Source organism: Dermacentor silvarum, chromosome 8 (assembly GCF_013339745.2).
Source record: "Dermacentor silvarum isolate Dsil-2018 chromosome 8, BIME_Dsil_1.4, whole genome shotgun sequence".
NCBI classification, from domain to species: domain Eukaryota; kingdom Metazoa; phylum Arthropoda; class Arachnida; order Ixodida; family Ixodidae; genus Dermacentor; species Dermacentor silvarum.
In genome coordinates this window covers 31410586-31436680 of record NC_051161.1, presented here as the reverse complement: position 1 = coordinate 31436680, position 26095 = coordinate 31410586, and the positions used below count along the sequence as shown (strand labels likewise).

Sequence of the window (26095 nt, the reverse complement as noted above, 5' to 3'; positions counted from 1 at the left end):
GACTGCAGTACAGCTCTTGATCTTTTCAACTATACTATAGTGATCTGTGCATGATTTTCTGTTCTTGTTTTAAGTTTGCGTTAACAGCATTGCTTTCACTTGAGCAAATGCTCTTGATAACTATTTTTACTTGTGTGTTGAAAGGAGAGCATTCTCATTGAAGTAAGTTATACTTAAAAGCACTTTCGAGTTGAGTTCTTTTGATAGTCGTTGCTTACTCTTTCTGAGTGTTGACACGATAGTATAGTAAGAAGATTTGCTTGTAAGGCATTGGACTCGGAACCCAATGAGACCAGTCATCACCTTGAGAACAAGCATCTGTTTTTTTTTCTCTTGCAGTCAATGGAGAAGCAAGTCACTGAAAAGATGCCGCATTTTGAGGATGTGAAGACCATGACAAAGCAGATCATGGAGCAGTGCTCAGCTGCCGATGGTGTGCTTCTACAGCAGAAACTGGACACACTGACCCGCCGATGGAAGTCCATTATTTCTGAGCTTCAGTCAAGAAGGGAAAGGTAAGTTGCTTTCTCACTGATAGCTGTTAGGCGGCCATTGCCCTGAAATGCCGAATTGAGCCTGCTGTTTGATAATAATGGCAGCATAGTGGGCCACGTGCAAAGTGGTAGAAGGGTTGCAGTTAAAATTGCATGTGGCAGAAAACATGCATTATTACTCTGCTGGTTTATCCATTACTCATGTGAATGCTCGGGAGTAGACTACGTTGAAAGAAAATTTTGCTTAGCGTCACAATTGGCTGATACACTTTGCTGCGGATACTTGTCTATATTTTAGTTGTGATGTGGCAATATTATGGGAGAGTCACTGGAGTGTACCGGGGTGTTATGGAAATGTCACAGGAGTGTCGTATTGTTGTGGCAGCTTGCAGCCAGTCAGGTGAGATAAGATTGAGCAGCAAGAACAAAATTATTTATTTGGATGAATTTCTTTCTACTGAGCAACGAAACAACTACTGAAGCTCAGGTCTTTGTGATGAGTATGGTCAGTGTTAATCGCAACAAAACAACTAAACTCAAGTCTTGGTGATGAGTATGGTCAGCGTTAATCACATCTATTGCAGTGGCTTTTACGCTGGTCCTTATTTTAGGGTGTTGCCATACTCTCCAGCTGATTTGATTATTGTTATACTAACGTTTCAATAAGACACTGCTAGCATTGTGGCAAACAGCTTGGTACAAGATAAGTCATGCAGGACTTGCACCTTGATGGGACAGAATCTTGCGTCTGGTACAACAGTAATGAAGTTCATGTGGCAGGAGGATCCTTGTTGAAATTTGCTGTTTGAAAATGAACCTAGAACCAACACAACATACAGTGCCTTCTGTCCTATTGAAATTCATGTCGTTTTTGCAGCGTGAATTTCAAAAAGTATGCACTGCTATGTCACTGAAGTTCTCAGTTTACTAAATGGGACAGTGATATTTATTGCATTAGTTAAAGGAAGGCTATGGGTCCTCACCGAAAGGACTGGTTGAACAGGGCAAATGGTGCAACTGTCTGCTTCGCTGAGAAAATTGCCTTTTTGACCTAGCATTGCTACAGACGATCTATACAACTCATTACAGAAAAAAGAGGCAGGGGCTGTGCTAAACCTTGACGTTAGACAAAATGCTCCATGAAAAGCTGCCTCTATTTGAAATTTGAATGCAAATTAGCCAGCAGTTTATTGGGAAATGCCATTTATACCTTGCACCCTTATTGATGCAACATTTAGTTCGGGGTGTTAGCCATTGGTGAACCTTAAAAGCTTCTCTCACTGGCTGTGAGACTCTTGTGAGACATTCAACTCTTGAATGTAGTTGGTTTGAGAAATGTTGGTCTAAAATAAAACAAAGGCCTCCTTAGAGCATATTGGTAAGGTGACTTCAGGAATAATTTTTCACGCACAAGCGTACACACCCCACCTGTGAAATTGGTGAAGTTATGATTGAAGCCGCGAGGGAAGTGAGCACCGGAAAAGGAAGGCACATGGAGGTGGAGGAGAGAACCGCGCACCGGGGAAAGTACGGAGGAGCGCGCTGAGGTGTGCGGCAAAGCAACGCCACCTAGAGGAAAGTGTAGGGTGTTCTACTTCGGCAGCTGCTGCGTATGGCACTGCCGCGCAAGCCTATCTTCAAAGCGATGTGCGACGCGGACAGAGTCTAGGCATCTAGGCGCACAGAGGCCGATAGCTTTGCGCGCGCTATAGCACCCATACGCTTGCATGTCACTCACGTTCACTAAGTGGAATGTCACTGTAACTTTTTTTGAATAATGCTGGTAATCAGTGCAACCTTTCTTTATATTTTGCAGGCTCGCGGTTGACAACTCCCGCACAGAGCAAGTGAAGGAGGACATGTTGGAGTTGAAGCCTTGGCTGATGGAAGTTGACCGCCTGCTGTCGTACAGCCCCAATGAAGATGATGACATTGAAACTACAAAGGAGAGGCTTGAGCAGCTAAAAGTGAGTGATGTGCACTCGTATGTTGAATAGAGTAGAATATTAGTTTATTCAGACATTTACAGAAATGTCCAGGGCCACCTGGACCAAAGGTAGACCATTGATGATGTTACAATAACATTGTAACATCATCAATGTGTGCTTCAATTAACAGTAAATCATTGAAAATTTGTATCTTTCTAATGATAAACAAAATCTCTTATATTACTGCTTGAGTTTCAAAGTGTTGAAAAAATAACTTTTTTGAGATACGATTTATTCTCAGTTTCAAGTAATCTGAACTTTGTTAAATAGGTTTACTTAACTTTGTAACAGTTGTTTGTTGGTGAAAAATGTTTACTGAAAAAAAGATGAACATTGTACGTGCACCAACATTCTAGTGTTTCAACAACTGAGAATAATAATAAATTGCATCTTTATTTTCTGCTTCTGTAGCATTTTTGTCTTCTTCTTATGGTCCTTCTTTTTTCAGAAATGCGAAGAGGAAATCGGGGCCAAGAGATCAAACCTGCTTTCTGTCATCCTTGGTGGCTCCCTTGTCCGTCCTGCTGAAGTTGAGAGCCTTGAAGCACGGTTTCAGAAGGTGAGCGTTGCTTTGTCTTTTTTACTTAGGTAAGTTGTACGGATAGCGCTAGCTGTGCCAAAAGAAAAGAAGTAAGAAGAACAAAAGAAACGTAGAAAGTTGTAGTTGTGGAGATATTTGACATCAGTATAAAAGTCGAACGTTTTTATACATGACACCTGTGTAATACCAATGAAGCTATTACTTAAGTTCTTGTGAAGTTTGTTGTTGTTTTATGCTAGAAAGAGAATGATGTGTTGTCATTACATTACATCAAGTTATGTGTATGCTTCCTCTATTAGTTGCAATAATGTGCTCATTATGTGTATTATTACCTTGAAGCAGTTCTTTTTTTTTTCCATTTTCGAAGTTAATTTTCAAAGGTTATTGTCTCCTAAGGGCTCAAGGCATAGCCAGAAACTATTTTGATATTTATCTATCTTTTGATGCAAACACTTGCCTCACTTTTCAGGCCAGCACAGCTCTCCCTCAGTCACGCAAAACCCTGGAGTCATACATCCCTCAGCTTACTGAATTCGAAGAGGAGATTGCAGCTGAGCAGCAGAGGCTCAGTGAAACTCGACGAGATGTTGAGAAGCTGCTGGCTGCTAAGCTTCTTGGAGATCCATCCCCGGAGGTCAAGGTTAGCTAGCGGCTGTATTCTCAATTTATCCGTCAAGCAGATACAGAAACAGGGGCAGTTTATTTGCACACTGAAATTCTGTTTTGCTCAAATGGTGTCAACCTTGTCTGCACTTTACGTCATTCGCTTCACCCTGTCCTCTTCTCCGAGGACGAGGAACACCGTATTTGCAATGATATAATGTGATCGCGAATATTGTGCAGAGGCTGGCTTTTAGAGGTCTTAAGACAGAGAAAATGCTGTGAGGACGTGCTGATATGGGGCTGATTGGCGCATGTTGCTTTTCATGCAGTAATCAGTTTGTCTAACACAAAACTGTTGTTTTTATATGAGCATATTTTGGTCATCCAGCTATTTGAGGAAGACAACTTGTCGGTTTTAAAAAGCATCTACATGACTCAATGGCAGGCGCAACCAAATCTAGCAATTCATAAAAACACATAAGATGCACACAAATGCTTGGAAAAGGACGAATAATGAGTGCTTCCGAGCTTTTTAGTCGTTCTGTCCATCATCTTTGCGCTTACCTTCGTTTTATCTCTTGCAAGCAGTACAACTTGGTGGAAAAGTGGCCTCTTTTTAGCCTCTCTCCACTGCCATAATTGCACTCACTTGCATCACTTTCCATCTTACACACATTCATGCACTAAAATATGGCATGGTTCATAATAGCATAGTGGGAATCATATCTGCAGGATATAAATTATATGTAAAGAAAAGACATGTGAGGGTGCAAGGATGGTACACTTGCGCGAAACTATTTGGGGTTCTTTTGAGTCGGATTAAGTCAGAAGGGTACTGTTAAGTTGAAATGTAACCCAAACAGGAAAACTGAATAAAATTAAACAGCAGTAAGAATGAAAGTTTGAGGTTGATGCATGTGGAGTAACAGGTGCATTTGACAAATTTTGTCCTAGATCCAGCAGTCCTCCAAAGTGAAAACCAGTGGTACTAGTATTTGGCACTGGTCAGACAATCTTTTACAGCGAAGCTGTATATGGCTATCCTGGCAAATTTTCTGCGTCCATGCGTTTACACCGTCGCGTCGACAAAGAAAAATTTTCGTCTCCAGAGCCAGTGGAATTCTGAGTTTCTGCGTAAAAGAATTATGTTTTCTAGTGTGTTCAAATTATTATCCGATGCTATCATGTCTGCAGGTTGTGTGTCAGTCGTACTTTACAAATTTTGTGATGTACTTTATTTTGAGAAATTGAATTTGTTCATTATTCAATAATGTATTTGCGCCAGGCGGAGGGTCTACTAGAATGAGGATACACGCTGCACTCCGGCACGCCTGCATGCGCGCATGACGAACGTGTGCACACGATGTATCTGTCCTTGATGAGTGGGCAGAGCTCTGTCCATTGCATCGGTCGCACAGAGTGTGCTGCGACCGTAATCGACTTCAGGGCAAAGATGTGAGTTACGTGCAAGCGTACGAACGCCGCGAATGTGCATTGCGACGTCGAAGCACCAACGGAAAGGGTGCGAACGAGCTCGTGGAAACTACATTGATCTCGACGGTGTGATGACTTGTGGTGGTGGCGCTTGTGTAACGTCGGCAACAGCTTAGCTGTACATCCACTTTCACAGGGTGGCATGGAGCCGGAAATGTTTTTCATGTATTTGTGTTTGGATTGACGAAACCTGCATTTCTTTCTTTCGGCTGATGCATGAGAGGTGTTAAATAGCCTTGATGTTTTATTATGTATTGTGTGTAGATTGTAGGGTGTATAGTATGCTGAATGCAGGGCTTACAAAATTTCCTGAATACTGTCTGAAAACTAGATAAAACACTGCGTAAGCTTAGCTTTTTCTTCCCGTTGAGAAATGAAATACACAAAAATAGAATCCGGAGTGAAACCACTATAACAGATAGTTTCTTCTTTTTCTTTTACAGGTTGCTGAAGATACCCTTTTGAGGCATGGCAACACGATTCAGGAGATCTGCTCAAAGTCAAAGGAAGTGGAAAAGCTGCTTCCTCTCTTGCCCTCGACCAAGAACAAGCTCAATCATCTCAAGGAGTCATGGGATGCTATTCGACAAATAGTATCCAGGATAGGACCACCTCTCTCATTGGTCATTGGTGTGTTTGTGTTCCTCGTTCCTTGCTGACATTACGTTTCCTCCTGTATGACTTTGTAGTTTAGTCCTAAAACCAATTTGGCACCCAGATAGATGTTAGACAAAGCTAGGACTGGTCGTACTTCCATTGCTTCCCAAGTATTTCTGATATCTTGGACCAGGCAAGTGCTTTTATACGAGTAAACTCAAAGAGGCGTTAAAATGCAGGGATCTGTGTAGATTCTAGTAACAATGTGTCCTGGCTTCCCAACGGCCATATCAAGATGTTAATCTGGGCGCAACCTGCCCAACAAAATTTTCTTGCTGTATTTATTATCTGTTGCAGATTTTGAAAACATCAGCCACCCTACGTCACCCACCATAATCCCGCTGGCGGGCTACACCAAACAGTGGAACGACCTTGCAGGTGAGCTTGAAAAGTGGCTCAAGGCTCGGGAAAATGAACTGGAGGCCCTCAAGGTCGACTATGGTGATGAAGAGTCCGTCAACTCGGCCATTGAGTACCTAAAGGTCAGCGCATGCACCTTCTTAAAAGTTAATGCTAAGAATGGATGCATGACTGTGTGCCAGCATGCCATCTATAATTTCTTCTCAGCATGCTCTTCTGTTCTTGTTTTACTGATGTGGTGCCGCTTAGTAATTTTAAAATCATTTCTTGTTTCTTTTTCTTGTGCATTCATTGATGAATGTTCTTGGTGCATTACTCTTGTGTTTGTATCATTTGTGTTTGCTTTGTTTTTATGTGTTAAGTGCTGCGTGCTGTATAAAAAAAAGACGCAAGTACTTTTAGGCAGGTGTATAGTGTGTCATCTGACAAATGACCTGGATGACAGCTGTCTTTCAAGGCACGGACATGGTGCTGCCTACTTTATATGTTTATTTATCAGGTTTCTACTTGACAGAATGGTCTTCCTGATGCTCGTTTCAATGATATAGAATAGAGGAGCGCTTCCACGTAGACATATATGGCAGAACTAGGTATGTGTGGTAGGGGTTGTGTTGACTTTGCTTGATTGTAGCTGCTGACAGATCCCTAGGATTCTCTATGTGAACGCTAGCCCTTGTGACAGGCTGCACAGACCATGGTGACATGCCATAGCAATACTTGTAATTATGCAGCAAAAATATGAGAACTGGTGTTTGTGTCCTAGCCTGCAGACTGAGTTGATCCTCCAGTACAAAACCTACTATTTACTGTAACTCAGTTTTCCTGTGAATTTACTGCATAGTTCTAGCTGTACCTTTTTTCTCAGTAGTTGCTTTGGCATTTCGTCTTTTGCAAAGACTGGAGGCACCAATATCACTTCATTTAACTGTGTTTACGAAGTAACTATCAAAGAAAATGAGGCATAAGTGGTCACCATATAAGTGCATATATCTTGAATCTGACATTGTTAATTCCATCAAGCAACTGGAATTGTGATTGGACCGTTTTAGGTAACTGAAACCATTTTTTCATTACTTAAGCTACTTTGTCGTGGAATCTTATTATTTTTGCGTTACTCAAAAGTTCTCATGTAAGGTCCTGTTCTTTGAGGTTCTCTCCCTCATTGTAAATATACACGTCGTTGATATTACTGTTTCATATTTGGGCTGGCGAAACGCGCTTGCAAGCGCTGGCCTTCGTGAATGACATTTCGAGTCGAGGCGACCCGTGTTTACGGCGTGCACGTGACCCCGAAAATTTCGTGGCCCCTGCAAGGCTGGCTTTACCTACGTGTAAGTGCTGTGCGGGCGAAGCACGCTTTACAGGCATAGGTTGAGGGAAAAGGTGACTAAACAACGAAGGACATTTGCATTCTCTCGCGTAATTAACCCTTTACTTGTTTGTGAGTGTTATCATTGCTGTCTTGAAATTGTACCTGCGCTATGAAATATGTGCCGTTTAGCGCAGCGCTGCATTGCGTAATCTTAGTACCTTGGCGACGTAGCGGCGGCTGGTGATGCAGCCGGTGATGACGCCAGTGATGACGTAGCGACGGCTGGTGATGCTGGTGATGCAGCGAGAGCGCTTTAAGAACAGCGCAATTGTCTTTGAGATTATGGTTTGCATTCGTATATGATTAGAATTGTTAAGTAAGCATACACATCCCGAATCATTCATGTAGCTTTGTGTGTGCCAACAGAGCTGTTATTGGCAGATATGCAGCTTTATTTTTTTATGTCTTTGAAACGGTAAAAAACTTAGTACTACAGTAGTCTTGTATCGCGTACATTGCGCTTGGTTAACAAAAAATTGACCTTCAGGCGCTGAAAATTTTATGGCGAATGCCAGGGAGTAAGTGTCACATGCATTTGGGGCCACTGAGGCACATACGTGAATTCAGCGGTCGTCATAGCGCGTTCCGTATTCCCAGAGCTGCCATCAGCGTTACGCATAAAAGCGTCAGTGAAACGTAGTCACAGACATAGGTGCGAAAAAAAGAAATAGGGTGGGGGTGTAGTTAGGTGGTTGAGGGGGTGTGGCGAGAGTCAGGTTAATGAGGGAACGGCTGGCGGCGCGGTACGGGCGCAAGCGAAGTCACTGCGAGGCGCAGAAACGTGACAACACCGGGACGCGCTCGCGTGCGATTTTGGGGAGAGAGGGAGGGTTGCAGCGACGGCGACCGGAAATGAGTCGTTGGGAGGCCGCGAGATTGCTGGCGGCAGCGGCGTGTGTCGTCTCGGACCCGGAAGCCGGTTTCCGTGCTCCGTTTGTTCGCGGCACACTTCGTCGTAAAGCCGAACGCGCGCCATTTTTGGTTTACGGTTCTTCCGGCCGCGGTTCCTCACGCTCCTCGCTGGCCCCAGCGAGTTCCGCTTCGTTCATTGCCTTCCTTCCGTTTTATTCTTACTTTTTTTTTATCGCGCCCGACACCCGTGTTCTCTGGCTTCGTCGTCCGCCTGGTGGTGGTGCGTACGCGTTTGGCTTCCGCGCGTGTAGCGAGAGTGCCGCGGCTAGTCGGTCGTGAGCCGTGGTGACGTCACTATCGTCTCTAATGGTCCTTTGCTCTACGACGATGAATAGCGTGTTGAGCAAGAAAGGAGTCGATTGAGTTTATTAGGCGGCGCAACCGCGAGGAAATGCATTTGCGACGTACATTTGGCGTGGCGTCGCCTGGCGTCATAACTTAATTGTTAAAATCTAGTACCACGCTTGATTGCCCTCCGTCTCCTTGGGAAGGCGAGCGATCAAAAAGGAAATAAATTATGGGGCTTAGCGTCCCGAAACTGAACGTTGGGTTATGAGGGACTCCGGATTAATTGATAAAGGCCCCGCATTAATTTTGGCCACCCGTGGTACTTTTACCTTTACCCAGGCCGCTCTAGGGTGGTGGCTTTGATGAGTCAGTGATCCGTGACGTTGACCTTGTGCGTGCTGTTAGTGGAAAACATGTAGCACGGTACACGTACGAATGTTCTTCCATTCCGCCCCCACTGGAATGCGGCCGGGGATCCAACCCACGACCTCGTGCGATGCAGCCCAATGCCATAGCCACTGAGCTACCGCGGCAGTTAAATGAAGGGTTTACGACTGAGCGGAGTTTTGTCATTAAAACAAGGCCTGTGTGCTCTCCTTTGCTTGTTTGCTCGCGCCCTCGTCTTTTGATTTTTTTTTAGTTTTTCGCACTAAACCTACTGTTTCTTGAATTTTGCTATTACACTAGTTGTCTCTCACCTTTCTCTCTCTCCTTTCTTTCTTTCTTTCTTTCTTTCTTTCTTTCTTTCTTTCTTTCTTTCTTTCTTTCTTTCTTTCTTTCTTTCTTTCTTTCTTTCTTTTCTTTTCTTTTTTCATTTTCCGGTGCCATTTCATCTTGGCTGGTTACGCACTCTGCAGAGCCGCCTTTGTGCCGCTGTCGATGCACATTGAAGATCTATTTTTTTTTTATTACTTTCTCCCTCCTAACAACCTCCTGAGCCTTTTCTCGAGACGGCCTCGTTCGTAAGTCCCTCTTGTGCCTTGATATTTGGCTCGCGGTAATAAAGCAGGAAATATAACGCTGGCGGCACCGCTACAAACGCGAAAGAAACGCAATATGCAAAGTTTACAAAAAAAAAGTAAATAGATAAAGGACAGTCGAGACAGTATATATGGGTGAAAGCGAAAGTCGTGAAACACTATTGCGAAACGTGAGAAGCGGTGTCCGTGTGCGGCTTGCACAAGACGGGCTATAGTCAGCCAGCGCGGCGCTGATAAAATATGCAGGATTTCCAAGTTAAGAACTTGCGCACAGAATGGCGCGCCGTCGTATCCCTGACTCGTCGGAATTTTACCTTTTCACTGCGCGCGATAGCCTCCGAAGACGAGCGCGGGCCTCTCTTCATCGCGTTGCTTTGTTTGCGCTTAGGGCTTTTCTCTTTCTAATACTGCGGAGCGTCGCGGGAGCTGCGAGCAGTGCTTAGGGCGGTCGCTATTACGCGGAATGACGTTGTGCCCAGTTTCGACAGTCGGTGTGTTCGTAAAAAGACGTGACGGTGTGTCCAGTTCGGCCGGTGGTGAGGTGGCTCGCGACCGAGGTGACTCTCTTGGCGAGGTGGCTCTCTTGGCTCGCGATCGGGGTTTAGCGGCGGTGACGATTGTTGCGTATGGTGTCTGTGGACGGTGACGTAGGTGACGCGCCGCATGGTTGATTCTGCTCGGGAAAAAAAGTAAAACGTGCTTTCCAGATTTATTTGCATCCGTAACATGTCTTTCAGGGCGTCTGCTTACTCTTCTCGAGAGCAGACGACGTGCAGAGCAGATGGTGCAGAACACATATTTTGTTGCTGGCGTTGGTTTTCATGAGTGACTGCCGAGGGCGGCATTTTGCAACTCGGCGTTTTGTCTTAGCGAGGTGCCTTGATTGGCCTCGCGCTACTCTGCGCTGGTTTCGCCGAACTCGGAATCGGCGCTTCGCAGGCGTCATGGGTTCGGAGAGAGAGAGAGAGAGAGAGAGAGAGAGAGAGAGAGAGAGAGTCGCTCGCTCGAATACGGCATTTGCGTCCCGTCTTCGAGAATCCGTGTCTTTTGAATGCGCTGAGCATCGACGTCCGCGGTCTTTAGGAAACGCGCCGCTCCTCCCCATTCTCGTATCCTCTCCGTCGTTTCCTGCTCACGTCTAGGGCCACTGTTGTGTGGGTAGGTCTGCACGTTTTCGAAGTCTCGCGCTGCACATATTTATCGGCTTCGCGTACCGCGCTAGGCCGGACAGTCGTGCTGGCGTGGCGTCTATAAGCCGCGTCTTCGTGTCGCTGCAGAATTGTGAATTAGAGATTGCGTCGCGTCAACTTCTGGCCGCAGTGCGGTGACCTCGTCCACGCGTGTTGCGGCGAGGATTGCAAAACAAGGCGGTTCTTTTGTTTTAGAAAACTTTTGGGAAAGTTTCGGAGAACTCCTCCCGACTTTTGTTTTCTCGAGGGGCGTCATTTCGTGGCACTTTGGCAGCGCAGAACTAGTTCAAACGGTGATTCGGAAGTTTTTTCCGAGAATGCGATGATGTAAAGACGCTGTGTTGTTCCGTTATTATTGTCTTTCTTTCCTTTGTTGTGTTCGCGCTTACTTGTGTGGCCTGCCTTGGTCGTTTCTATAGTTTTGAGGGAGATATCGCTGCTAACTGGAAGTTTCAGTTGGGCCGGTTTAGAGTTCCGTTTACGCGGTTGCGTTAGCGAGTTGCAGAACTCTTTTCTGCGCTCTGCCCAGCTTACTGAGAAACTTCGTGTACACGACGCGGGAGCTGGTCGTAGACGTAGAGCTCTGTTCTTAGTATTTGTCTAAAGTTATGCGAGAGTGACCGTCTACATGCCCACGTCTCAAGCGGCGAGCTGTGCCTATAGCGTGTTGCGCCGGCGCCAACCAGACTCACCATCTGCGCTGAGCAGCGCGTGACTGTCGTATTTTCAATGCGCATTTGTCAAGATTCTGCGAAATGGACGAATACCTCTTGACGAGATGCGCATATGTCGCACGTGAAGCTAAACAGCCGTCGTCTCTGCGCCGTCCACGATGCTGTGTGCTTCTCGGTTTGGGAGTTTGCGTGTGCGCTGGTACATACATACAGGGGTAATTTCGAGGCAACCGAAGGTGGTCGGCCTCAGTGTTGCCGCCGCGTTTCCAGTTTCGCGTGTTTTCGGGAGAACTGACAGTCTTACAGGTCCATTCCAAGCGCACGGACTTTCCATGTTGTCAGGGCGCGCTCAGCGGAAACGGAAGCGGCCGGAGAGTTGCCGATGTCTGTGTGCTTCTCCTTACTTTATCGATTTTTAAAATTTTTTGTCGTACCTGTGTTCGCCGGCGCTGCGAATTGTTGTAAGGCGAATTGCTTGTAATACCGTGCCCAGCGCTTGGCAACCAGCAACCGTAAAAGCGAGAGATAAAGCCAATAAGAAGGGAGTTGGTGAAAGATACGTAAGACGTGTGCCAACGGAGCGCTGCAGTCACTGTCTTTTGCTGAGGAGGGGGGGGTCGCCTAACTGTGGCGAGAAGAATAGGACTAGGGCGAATAGGTGTAGTCGCAATTTCCAACCGTTGTATGCGTGATATATGCGCGCATTCAGTGGCTGCATTGTGGTATACGGCTAACGCACGTCGCACGCGTGCAGCTATTGGAAGAAAAGCACTAAAGTAGAGGTTGTTGCGCAACCGCGACGCGCTGCTAAAGGCGGTGCAAAACGAGCTCGCCGGAGGTGCCGAGCAGGAGAGAGAGTGAGGGAATGTGAGAAAGAAGCGATAGAGAGAGAGAGAGAGAGAGAGAGAGAGCAGGATGGAAGGATTTGGTCGCCTTGATGCCCGTGACGGGATCGTTCCTGCAGCAGTGTCGACAGAACGAAATGGCCGGGAACAGAATCTCTCTTCTCGCGTTCACGGCGCACTCTCTCTCCGCTCGTCTTTCCGCTCCCTTTGCATCGAGATGTACAGCGCGGTGTTGCGGACGGGCCGAGTGAAAACGGTTGCAGCCGGATTCAAAGGGCGAAGAAGAGTGAGGTTAAGAGAGTGAGAAAAAAAAAATAAAGAAGCGTGTGTGTATTGAGGGAGGGGGGTGGGGAAGAGTAGAAAGCGACTGGCGAGTGAGCGCGCTTTTGAACTTTTCATTCTCTCTGTAAATATTTTGTTTGAGCATTTGCTCTCTTTCTCCTCTTTAGCCGTTAGAACAAAACGAATCGTTCGATTTTTTTTCTCTTTCATGCTTTTTTTTCCCCCTCAAACGGCTTTCGAAGCTGCGCGTCGGGCCTTGCTGTAAGAAGACTTGCGTCTTTCTTTTGTCATTCAGTGCGGCCCGGCTTGGCTCGGCTCGCCTCTCGGAGCAGTTGCGGCGGCGCGAAAGCTGCTGCTGCTACTACTACTGCCGCCGCCGCCGGTATCGTAAAAAGAGCGTGTCGGCCGAAACGAGCTCGGAAATAAAGCCTCCGCTTCTGCGCGCCTATAGCGCGCGCGCGAGCGCGCGCATGGAGCGGCTTTCGGCGTCGAAAAGACGCACCCGGCGAACGACCCATTCGGGGGGACCCTCCGCTCTGCACACGACGAGGGTCCTTCCTTTGGACTCGTCGTGCGCGTGTCTCTCTCTCTCCTCAGTTTGTGGCTCTGCAAACAGGAGCCGTTTGCCCCCGGAGGCAATAAGGTTTGGGCGCGATTCCCGCTTACACCGCGAGGCCGCGCGAGAAAGTTTGCGCGCTCCAACAACGAGACGGGTTCAATCTGTGGAGAAGCTCTCGCTCGCGGTGTAATCAAGGAGACGTGGGTCTGCTCGCTATTTTCCCGCCGTGTCTGTCCCTGCGATCTGGGTTTTGTAATCGACGTTGACGCCCCGCTTCGCTCATTTCATCGAATAGGCTTCCGTCAGTGGTTGCATTGCGGACGCATTGAATTATTGCGTAGCGCGCTCGGTCGCTTCTTCCAGTTGAGATTGGAAAAGCGCGCGGTGCTTCTTAATGAGTTCGTCGAGCCGAATTCACTACGGACAGCGGTATACGACAGCAGGAGCTAAGTCTCGCGCTCTGTATCATATACTAAGGCGCGTATACTTTCTTGCTGCGTTAAACGAAAAAAAAAAAAAAAAAAAACTGCTGCGAACCAATGCACGTCATCTTTGCAGGTAGACCAGGCGCGTGTGGCTATATAGTTGGTCGTAGTCTCGCGCATGTCACTCTTCAGGCAATCCGCTCCCGCCATGTAGCTTTTTTGCTGCAAGCCATTGTATATCAAGAGTTCGACAAAAGTTCGTTCGATCAAATGTCATAACTAAGAAATTATTGCGGTCACTGACAAAGTCAAGGTGCAAATCAAAAGTCGTTTCAAAGCCCGTTCTTTGGTCACTGCAAGTCATGTTTAGCCTTAGTCGTGCATCTTGCAAGTTTGCGCTTTCTGTACGATATTTTATAAAAACTTACAGAAAGAGCGAACATAAAAAAAAAAAAAGTTTCCTAAGCACGTAGCTTGAAATGGAAAGGCCGCAGACGATTATCGAGGCAGGGGTATCCGCTCGAAAAGTTCGTTCGCTCTAGCATATTGCTGCAGCTCGCTGTTATTTTTTTATTTAATTAATTTCTTTGTCTACCTTCAGCTAACTAGCTTGCAGCGTATAGTTGCGGGGCTTTGACCTCGCCGAAACAATTAATTGATCGATGAGGTGAGTTCTTGTGGTCAGAGTTTCCATTTCTTCATGCGCTTCCACATAAGGCCGGCCTTGAAAAATTTATGCAGGCGGCATCAATGAATCGATGTGTGATGATGAGCCTTCGGGGGTTTTATTTGCTTTTCCTGACGAAACGGTTCCTTACCCTGAGCCAATGGCAAATCACACTAACCACAACATTGAAATTGATGGACGCAGATAGCGCCGTCTCCTATTTTGTTCATGTGGTTAGTGCCCTTATTTTCCAGGTTACCTGCCGTAGATTCGCTATTACAACTCACCCTATATATTCCGTGCCCCTTTTTGTCCACTAGCGGTTTCTTAGTTTCAATCCAGTAGTTGTAATATCGGTATAAATGCATCCCGAGATAACTGAAATACCGCAAGCTGCAGTTATTTGCTGTACTCTGTGTTGACCACGTCTATTATGTGTTGTACGGGTGACGGTTGGATACAGGGTCTTGCGTATTTCACATCCTGGGCTTCGCCGTCTATTGATAACAGTAAGTTCACGGGGTGTGTTTTTGAGGGTGTTACAAGTTCGCGAGGTTCTCGTGTTAGAACAGCAACTTCACCGTTCGCGTCTGCGAAATCCACCTTCGAAATAAATTAGGAGTTCAATAACTTCGAAGACTACTGAGCCAGTTAAAGTATGCCCAGGCAGTGCCCCGAGGCACGTCTGGGGCATGATTGACAGCCCAACGTTCCAAATTGCGAGCTCGTAACGGCATCTGTAGTACAGATCGTGGAGGTTCGAACGGTCCGTTCGAATCAATGCGAGCTATAGGCACGCAAATTCTGCTCGAAAAGCACCTAATGTAAATCTGGCCCGTGCGGAGTTTTGCTCTCTTTGCTTGAGCGTCGAGGGAACCCGCGTATACATGGCGTGCAGTTCGCCGGAAAAAAAAAAAAAATGTAGATGGTTTTTCTCGTACTGGTAGAGCGATCGCACTGCGTTTTATTGGTTCGCGCTTTCTTGATTTCCATTTTCTGTTGGCCTTTCGCTTTTATAGACAAGCAAACAAATAAAGCTTCAGTGAGAAGAGAGGTTTGCGTGCTTGAAACGGAACGTTTCTGTAGCTCATTTGGGTAAACAAGCGAACGAACGCGCAAACAATAACTAGAAGTCCGCCTACAAATACAAACGACCTAAGTACCGGCACGAACTCAATGGATCAAACACTATATACGCTTTGTGCGCATGCTTCATCATTACCACATTCCATTACGTTTCTCTTTCTTTTTTTTCCCCTTCTTTTTCATAGTTATTTTTGTTTTGAGGAGAAGCTGCCCGTAAAGACGAGGCTCTCTCGAAGACCGAATGTATGGAGTAGTAGTGCACTTGCAGTATAAAGGGGAAGAATATCAAAGAAGTGTAAAAGAAGCGACGAGGAGCAGGAGAAATATAAGGAGTCTCGACAAAGTGGCCCGGCATTGATGAAAGGCCGGCTGTAAGTGCTACGACAGCTGCGTTCGTTAGACAGAAGCAATTTGCTGTATTGTTCTACGTGCTCCCTACGCGTTCCACGGGTTTCCTATTGATCGCGCGGTATTGTGTAACTCCCTCCCCTCCAAAAAGACGTGCGGATGGCATGGCCGGTCCAGAACTGTCTGGCGCAAGACACTTGGTTAAGAGCGCTCGCGAGAGCGAGAAGGATCGGCGATAAAAGATTATGCTGTACCCCATGCACTAAAGCGTGCAGTACTGCTCAAGCTATTCGCAATACGAATTCGCATATAGCTCTTGGCCCGTTGGAACGGCTGAAGATGGGACGGCGATTGGGATTGGCCGGAGCTCAGGGTGCAGTCAACAATGAACTGTTCAGGAATGCACATGTTCTGTTTTTTTGTCTATTATGGGAGGAAAACAACAAAATATAGTATAGCATATGTGCCGGCTATCTAAAAAAAAAGTACGGAAGGTTGGGCCCCTTTGTGTGTTTCTGTCTCTCCTGTACTTCCGTGATTGTTGTTTTAAGTGGGACCTGAACAAATCGTAGATAATGAATGCCTACGAGAAAGAGATGAAACGAAATGAGAAGGAATATCGAAAAGGAGCAGGTTTAGAATTGACCACGTTCACACACATTACATAATCACGCATTCCATTAAAAGTAGGTTGTCATGGTGCGCGATCGGAAATCTCTAGCGTAAAAGCGAGCACCGCTCTGTACTCATCGACGTGAAGCAGCGAGCATGCATATATATATATATATATATATATATATATATATATATATATATATGACGAACGTACTTAAGTTCACCCTCGCAATACGCTCACCACTTTAGTATTTCAAGATACAATCGCAATATATTGTCTTCCATGGGCACAAAAAATTGAACCTGGGTGCGGTAATATGGAAAACGAGCGGCGAAACGAACAGCGATACGCACGCGAGAACAAGGTAAAAGTATGAAGAGTGCACAGGAGCACATCTAATCCAACACCCGCAATGTGATAGGGCGCCAGCCATGCACTTTGTAACCGACCGGCCCATCGCGGCGGCTCAGTGACGTTTTGCTGTCAAGTCAGAAGGTCACGGGTTCGATTCGCGAGGTCGCGAAGGCCGCATTTCATTGGGGGCAAACTGCAACAACATTCTTGAACCAAGCCTTCAGTGCAGGTTATAAAGAACCCCAGAGGGTCAACATTGAACCTTAACGCAGATCTTCCACTGCGGCGCATTTCTTAGCCACAGAATTGCGTTTGGATGTTGTGACATTACGAATCAACCTCGGCGACCGAATAGCTTTGCGAATTCGTCGTCTGATTAATCGACGGCACGTATAGCTTGCACTACGCTGCACGGTGCTAACGAGACACGAGCGTAGGCTGAGAGCAGACACACTCATTGGACGAAATAAAGCCGCGAACGCAGCCTTGGTTTTTCGAGAGGCGTCTCCCTTATATGCGGAGATCTGCTCCTCGAGACTCGCAGGAAAAGAGCAAAGACATAGGTGCAGCGAAAGGAAGGACGGCGTATGTCTTCTCGAGCTGATCGGGAATGTCGCAAGATGGCCGAGTTGCGCCTCGATAAGACGATCAAGCACCGAATGGCTGCTGCTGCTGCTGCTGCTGCTGCTGCTGCTGCTGCTGCTGCTGCTGCTGCTGCTGCTGTTGTTGCAGGGAATCGTGCCGTCGTTCGCGTCTCGATTCCATTGTAATGAACCGTAAGAGGGCTCCCCGTCGGCGTCGTGAGGAAGTGAAACAGTGAGAGCAGTGGTCTGCACAATTCTCTTACTATACTTTCTTTTTTTTTCTTTATCCTTTCTGTTGCGTTGCTGGTTACGCAAACGACGTGACAGACCAACCCTGGTGGCGCGCCAGCACGGAGGCTCGAGAAGGGCTATACGTCGGTGGCGATAATAATCGCTCGAGGCTGTGTGAGGGCGTTGAAAGAGAGCGCATTTTCGTTCTTTATTGATTTGTTCAGAGTGCCGCCTAAGCAGCAGGAAAGAAGCGAAGCAAAGCAATCCTGAAGTACAACCTTCATGACACCTGCGAGCGAAGACACGTGCGGATACGCTGTCTTTCTTGATCACGGGCGTAGACGCCTTTACCTTCACGTTGTTGTGTTTGGCGTTGGCTGCATGTTCCATCCCACCGCTGTCAACCAGTTGTTTCGACTCGGGTCCGGTGCTCGTTCGTGCTCGTACATTAAAACTCTCAAAATGTAAACGTTGCAAATAAACCCTTTTTTTGCATCTCTTGCACGTCGCCCCGGACATCTTGATCGCCCGGCACCTGGCACATCACCAGCCAGTTGTTGGGTTTGGCGTTGGCTGCAGGTTCCACCCCACCGCTATCAACCACCAAACAACTGTTGGCAGCGGTGGGATTGGTGGTTGTAAGTGGTGGGTTGGAACGTGCAGCCAATGCCAAACCCAACAACGTGCCGGATAACCCAACTCGGTCACTGTCACCGCGTCACCAATGTCCAGACAAAGTGGTTGCTCTTAATGCAGTGTGGCACTGCGGAAACATTCTGGTATGCCGTGTCGTATACTTGCTTTCTTGATTATATAGGGGACTGCGCGTGTAAGGAAGTTTTCAGTCTTCTCAAACCCTTTTACATAAAGCGCCGCTTAGTGTTACTTAAGCAGACAGAGTGTGGGGTATTCATGGTTATAATCGCAAGAATCGCACGTTGGAAGGTTTAAATGTCGCACGAATGATCGGAAGGCGGTTGCACAAGTGAGGAAGTGGGGATCCAGAGATGGTCGATTTTTTGGCTCGGCGAGTGTAGTCGCAGCGCTGCTTAGGCGGTCAGTGGCACGTCAAAGCATGGCGTCGCAATACGCGGATGCTTGCTTATTTTACGTGGAAATGACGGTGGGGACGGTGGTCGCCAGTCGTGCGTTCAGTGTGTCGTGCGATTTCTATTGCTAAAGTGAACCCACCTTTAGACCTACTCTCTTTTTGGCAACGCATGTTACAGAAAGCAATCGCAGTGACGAGCGTTAAGTCTGCTTTACAGAACGACGATTTTTGCCTCCTGCACTTTCGTATCCTGTTTTTGAGTCCTTGCTGTTGAGATCGCTTAAATGGACACTAAATATGAATGTTCAGTTGAGCTGGATTGGTAAATTAAACCTCCGGAGTGCCAGAGACGCCAGTCCAGAAAAGGTGCAACCAGAAAAGGCGCAAAAGCGAAGGATGGTCTTAAAGTTGATAGCTACTCTGAAGAAAACGAGTAACAGCGCTGAACAACGGGACGTGACTGAGACAGACGAAGCGCTGAGACTTCAGACATGTACCAATCGCCCAAGTTAGCACGTTATTGATGGCTACTCGGGACGTCACGCGTTTTGCATAGTGTCTGCTGGAAACTAGTTAATAGTGTATCGATAAACAAGGATTAAATTGCATTCTAAAGGAACCATACTCAACTTTTAGTGAACTTGAGAGCTTTCTCACAACAAAGACGGACTGGACGCGCGAAAATACTCCATCTTGGCGGGCACATCGTTGGCTGTAGATAAAACACCTTACGCAATTCTTCGAAAGCACCGCTGAGGTCCAGAGGCAACACATTTTGACCTGTTCGTTTATATGTGACTCTATGACCATCGATTGTATTAGCCCTTTCCGAACTCTGTTCAGGCGGTTCCGTGTCACTCCGAAGCTGTGAACTGGGAGTCACATCTCGCGTCCGTATACAACAGCTTTCGCGATTACTCATGTTAGGCAATGCGTGCTCATGTAGTAACTAAATGAACTTGTTTAACCATAGCTGCGGGGGTAGCCCGTGCACCTGCCTGGTGTACTGCCCCGGATGACTGGCGTCGATGATAAAAAGGAACACGCAGTACGTGAAGATACTATGGATGCATTACGGGGTGCGTGGAGCCTCTGGCCAGCGTCTGAGCTCTGTGCGCGCTCTTCTCTGCGGCGCGTCGTGGTCGCGTCTCTTTTATCGGAAAAAGAGGGGGCGCCTCTGTCGTCGTGAAAGACCGCGACTGGGCGGAATGAAGCGTCTCCATGGCAACGAGCGCCGGCCCGCGCGCGCCATGGCGGCCGCGGCGGCGGACTCCGGAGGCCGCCCCCACTGTGCCAGCGGTCGTCGTTGCGAGCGCGCGGTCCTGCGCGCCTCCGTTTTTTCCTCGCTCCTTCTCTGCACCCGAGGCTCCGGCACGCCGTCGGTGGCTTCCGCTGTGAAAAAAACCACTGCGGGGTCTGCTCCAAGTAGCGGTCGTCCCTGGGCCTGCGAGGGAGGTCGCCGCCCTCAGACCTGCCCGTTCCGTGCGAAGCGAGCGGACGTGAACGCCGAGGTCCCCGGTGCGGTGAAGAAGCCGGGAGTCTCCTCTGCTCCTTCTGAACAAAGCCGGCGTTTCGGAACGCGGGGTCCGTCTTACCTCTACGTCCGCTGGTGCTTCGGCGTTTCGCGGCCACTTACTACTGCGTTCCTGGTTTTGCCGGGTTGTGTGCTTCGCTCGCCGCACGTGTTTGTGTACGGTGCGCGATAGTGGCCGGCTCTTACTGTGCTGCGCGCGTGTGCGAGGCCGAGTTCAGGTTTGACTCCTCCACCCTCCCTCTTTCTTTAAGTCCTCCGCGAACGAAACAAAGAGGGGGGCGTGTACCCGAGCACGCCAGCTTACGAGCGGGCCCCGCGTCGGGTGATGTGGCGTTGCGGCCTGTGCGTCGCGCCGGCCGGAAACTTTGAACCGCGCGCCGTAGACTCGAGTGGCTTATCGCTCTCGCTATCGCGTCTGTGAAAGATGTGGCTCTCGCCTGCTGCTGCCACCCTGTAGGACCTCTCTCTTCGCCAAGCCAAGTACGCTCCGCTTCTGCGAGAAGGGCACACTAGTCGTCGCTGGGCTGCGGAGCCGCAATAGTTATGCTCTGCGCACGAAACACCGGGTCGCCGAGTTGTTGCAATCTGAGCGCGCCTTCTTCGCATTCTTCGCTGGCAGTGTTGTGCGCGCAAGTCGTGTAAGGTGGTTCCCGACGACGTGTTCCTTTCCTCGTGTCGTGTGTGCGAGAACGGCCGCCCTATAAGGCTCATCGGACGCGTCGTTTTCGAATCGACTCTGTCTATCCGTCGTACTTTTGAAGTGTCGTCGACTCCTGGAAACCTCTTCCGAGCAGTGCCGTTGTTGTCGGTGGTGGTGGTGGTGTGTGGTTCTCCGCGGCAAGAGCATCCGAGTCACCGACTTTGACCGCGCTCCTCCATCGGTGCTTTGCCCACATATATATATTTCTTCTCGTCCCCGTAGTTCGCCCGTGTCTCGTTCGCCGCCTGTGCTTTTGTATTAACCCACGCGACGCGTGCTAACCGGAGAGAGCGTGGACGTGCCGGTGACAACGCGACGCGACTTAGCCGCGCGACGGAGCTTTGGAACCCGGCTGCCTCCGTCGCTGCGATCGGCGGCGCTTTGCCAACGGTACCGGAGACCGGCTTTAGCTGAACGTGAGTATTCTGACGCGCGTCATCTTTTCTCTGCTGGCTTTTTAGGTTATTTTGTTTTTAAATTTTTTGCGGAGAGCAGCTTTCCTAGTTCGGGAAGTTGGCCGACGCTCACTAGGATTGCACCTGATGACGTGAGACGGGAAGAAAATCACGACATAGCAAATGAATCGCAGCATACTTGTTAGGAAAAAAAAAAAAAAACACGCATGCACCTACAGGCACACTGCGCAATCTGGAACTTGATATAAAAATACGCTTCGGAACTCTGTAGGAAGCTACGCGCCTAAATGGAAATGAAAATGCACATCAACGGGTACAAGTTCAGGGGCGCTTTCTTGCAGTTCCTTGTTTAACGTCGTTATGTTTAACTCATTGCGATCGAATCGTGTGGACGCTAAAGTTGATAACTGCGATTATGCTAGTTATATGCGACTATTGTGAAGTGTTGGACTTGAATTCTAGGTGTGCTAAGAGGGGACTCAAAAAAAAAAAAAAAGAGAGAGAGAGAGAGAAAAAAATTGAGTTTTGCAGCCTTGCGGAAGCTACTTATAGACATGAAATCAAAATAACATGGTGTCATCGCATTACCATTATTGCAGACGCAATTCTCGCTGAGTGGACAATTACACGTATACGCACTGCTTTGTGTGATGCGAATAAAGTTTTGTACTCGAGGAGTGTCAAGGCAACAAAAGGAAGCAAGGCAACAAAATTTGTGGAGTCGATGTTGCATCCGAGACACAGAAAATCCTTAAAACGTTTAAATACAAAAAAAAGAAGGAAAAGAGAGGTATATCGTAACACTTTGGATACCGTAGTTCATAAACGGAAACGCAAAGAGAGCGGCTTCAACCGTAATCCGCACCCGGAAGACACGTGTTTGTCCCTCGTAAAATTTATCCGCATTTGTAGGGTCTTTCCGCTTTTTCTTTCTTTCTTTTTTTTTTTCCTTGTTCTTGTATGATGTATGCACATTGATGTGGCGTCGAGCTTTCATGCTGTTTAGCGTCGCAAATTGCCCGTGAACAGCCATAAGCTTCGAGCACTTTGTTGTCTTGTTTTTCGAAGAGTGACGATCAGTAAACCACGCGCTGAGTTAGCGTGCCGTACGATGATGCGGGCGCGCTGTTCTCTCTCGCGCGCGCAGGCAGTTTGCGCTCGGGGCCACTGACCCCCGGGTTTCATTTCCTGCGGGGCGACCGACTAGCATCATCGTTTCGCTCCCGGCACAACTGCGCCAATAACGGATGGCTTGAAGTTTTTTTTTTCGTCTTTTTCTGAACTTGCAATGCAGAAAGCACGTAGCCCATTTCTTGCGCACAGTGATATTAGCTCGAATTCGAATACCCTTTACAGCAAAAACCAGTCAAAGAGACGAAAGACAAGAGAAGGGAATTCACACCACCGCGACTGGTGATGTGAAATACCCTTCTTCAAGTACCCTTCTTTCTTTTTGTCTCTCTTTCATATAAGTGTCTGTCTCTTGAACTATAGTGTGCACAATTGGCATAGAAGGGTCGCATACATTCGCGGACGATTTATGACATATCACCAGCGAGCTTTAGTCCTCCGTAATGGTTAAGTTTATCTATTTCGTGTATCTTCGCCTCCTAACATTTTCTCTGATGGAAGCTTTCTAAATAATTTTTTTTGCGATGCTTTCGAAACTTTACCGATGATGTGACGCCTCGTTTAGAATGATGCTTTTCAAAGTTGTGACGTGCCAGCTTAAATCTTTCCTATTTGAGGTTAAACCATCGCGTCTTCAGCTGTGCTCACGAAGGTTTCTGGTTTTCGAACTTTTATCATTCGTATATATTTATGCTCCTCTAAAAACACATTAATAATAGGTCCTATTTTTAGTTCACAAAAGTTTGCCCATGTTTCCTTCTTTATGTATAATGATGATCATCCTGAACTATGGCACATACTCACTTAGGAGGGTAAGCCAAGAATCGGGTGACAGGAGAAAACGTAAACAATAAAGGTACTCTAACTAGAAGCAAGAAGCGCAACGAAAGAAGAGTCGCCAAGAATCACCGCCAAACCTTTTAATGTTTTTGCATTTTATCAATATAGGAGCGGAATCTTTGCCATTTCTAGGATCTTCTTCGACACCTCAAATGATGTTTTGTTTCCCCGTTAATCCATTGTCACGAAATGACGCAGATTAGCTGTGTGTCAGATTAGAGGAGCAAGCAGGTGCATTCACGGAAACAAACTCACAAGGAGCCATACGGTTCAAACCTTTGTGAGAGGCATCCGAGCGTCTGTGTGTCGGAGGTGGAGCGTACGACCATTTTGCTTTTTATTGAGGTGGCATTTGTCGACACGTGCGGACAGTGAAAGTTCTGCGTACGATCCTTTCGTCCCTACGAACTGAGCTGTGCCAGCTCCGAAACCTTTTCAACCCGAAGAAAGTAACAAGCATCGTCCTGTATCGGCACCTGTGCGGGGTTGTTTCATTTATTTTCAGTCTTTACTTTCTTTTTTGTTTTGTTTTGTTTTCGACATGATGGAACTTGAGAGCTGGTATCAAGTTGATTTTTTTTTTTTGTGTCAACAGCAGCAATTTGTTTGACAGCTACAGGTTTTCCTTCCTGTGAAATTTAGAAGCATCGGTGAGAGGTAAATTAACAGGATGCTTTATGCTATGGTGTTATTATGCCTCACGGGAACTATTTGCTACCTAGAAAGGTTTTAGTAGAAATTTTCAATGCTTGTGGGACATATAAGCTTCTAACACTTTTGGTTCAACATGATTTGAGCGTATTTCCTAACAAACGCCTGAGCATGGCCACGCCATCAAATAGCTAGGTCAGGGCTTCTCGTGTCGCTAGTAGGAAATGGGCGGGGGGTATTACCGAGAAATGTGCTTACGGGTAGTAATTGAACCACCTAACAGTAATCTAGAATGCTGGGCTTTCATTTTACCACTTGTTGCCCTTTAAACTAACTGTGAGGGGTACGGATCTGACGGAAAACCGTGCAGAACGAACGACCGAAGCGCATCGGCTTCTATGTTAACTGACGTTCCTACTCCTCCCCGAAGCAACACATTTTTGTACTTCTCTTCTGCGTCTCATTCTGTGCGGAACGAGAGAAGTATAAATTAGCTACTTCGCTGGCAATACTTCTGAGATTTCAAATACATTGTTTTAAAGATAAACGGTTCTTTTTTTTTTCTTTTTTTTTCTTTCTTTTTTGTGTGAGGGAAACCGTTGCGCAGGTTTTAAAGGGTAGTGGCGTCACCGTCGAATGACTGAAGCAGTTCCCAAGCTCTCCCGGGGGCGTCACTTGTTGTGGCAACTACTAACTGATACAAGTCAATTGATAGAATGTTTGGCGATTTCATTTCAGAATTACTTTAGACGAATGCGGAAGCCCCGCATCTGATGCTGGTGCGCGCATTAAGGGCACGTCGAGGGGATTAGTGTCTGATAAGCTAAAAGAGTCAGGTGGTATCTGTGCATGTCAGTGAGAACTTACTGTTCCAACTTTAGGCAGGAAGTTTGTCGCAAACCGAAACGCCAATCTTTTCTTTTCTTTTTTCTTTTTGTGCGTGAAAAGGAAGCTTTCAACTCGGGAGCTCCTATCTGAATACATGGGGACTGAGAAATCGCTTTCCTCGCCATCCACTCCACCGAATTTAACGTCTTTTATTGCATTAAAAACAAGAAAATTTATAGTGACTGTAGAAAGCAGATTCTTTATTTAGCCTGTTAAATTTTTTACGAAGATGGTTGAAAATTGTAAAATTATGTATTAAAAATTTAAGTACCACTAATTTCTGAGTAGGACTTTTGCAAAAACCTTCTTTAAATACTTACTGTACCAATTTCACACAAGCCATATAAATTCGTATGTCACATTTCTCCGCTTGAGATGCTCTACCAGTTTCAATTGACAGAAGTGCGATATCTGATTTGGTGTAGATCTTCGGCGATGTTCGGAAAATTGTGTAAAAGATTTTGTCCTAAATCGAAATTCTTCTTCCTACACTTGCTGGGATTTAACTCCCCCCCCTCTCTCTCTCTCTCTCTCTCTCTCTCTCTGAGATTCCACAAATTTCATGAAAATTTGTCCGCCGGTTGTCTCACGAAGGCACGTCTGCGTTTTACATGTATTTAGACGGGTCCGAGTTGGTCGCGAACTAAAGCTTCCTACTAAGAATACCTTGCACAAGATCGGGCGCGAAGGGTATGGCAAAGAGGAGAAGCCAACGGGCGCGCTGTGAGGAGAAGAGCCGGGATATGCGAAACGGTGGGCAAATATTTGCGTAGCTGCACAGCGTCAGTTGCAGATAAATGTGTTCGCGACTTGAAAACAGCTTTTGGCAGGCCTTCTTTCTTGTAATCTTCTTGGCGACCGTTTGTAGACTCGGTGCGAACCTTCAAATGTGCGCGCAACTGTGCTCTCCCTCCTCTCTCTCTCTTTAATCCCTATACCTCCTTCCCCCCAGTGCAGGGTAGCAAACCGGACGTGGGTCTGGTTAACCTTCCTGCCTTTCCTCTCTTCTCTATCTCTCCTCACCACTTCAACTGTGCCCCATCAATGACGTGAGTTTGGTTGCAAGTATTCGCTGAAAATCGGTAGAAGACGCTTCCTTGGTAAAGCAGTTAAATTCGAAAAATTGACCTGGGAACACTCATTCTCTCGTTTTTATTTTTTGTTTTTGTTTTTGTTTTTCAGTGCGGGAAAAACCTTACAATTGCGAAATGATTGCGGGTCCTGTGACGTCATACGATGACGTTATTTATGCCACGGCTTAGACACGAAGGATGTTTAGTTTCCATTTCTTCCGCTAATGAGTAACGTTATTCTTCGCCGAAATAACGACAGGG

General features: G+C 47.0%; 1 protein-coding gene across 22 annotated transcripts in view; it reads left to right on the top strand.

The window, feature by feature from the left end:
* LOC119460956 (dystrophin) overlaps positions 1-26095 on the top strand; it is a 392574-nt gene that overhangs the window by 11368 nt on the left and 355111 nt on the right. For all 22 annotated transcript variants that reach the window (XM_049672005.1, XM_049672006.1, XM_049671994.1 and 19 more), the window contains exons 9-14: positions 340-515; positions 2311-2461; positions 2931-3041; positions 3493-3663; positions 5564-5750; positions 6075-6259. In XM_049672005.1, coding sequence (XP_049527962.1) covers positions 340-515; positions 2311-2461; positions 2931-3041; positions 3493-3663; positions 5564-5750; positions 6075-6259 — 981 coding nt within the window. The remainder of the gene's footprint in view (positions 1-339; positions 516-2310; positions 2462-2930; positions 3042-3492; positions 3664-5563; positions 5751-6074; positions 6260-26095) is intronic.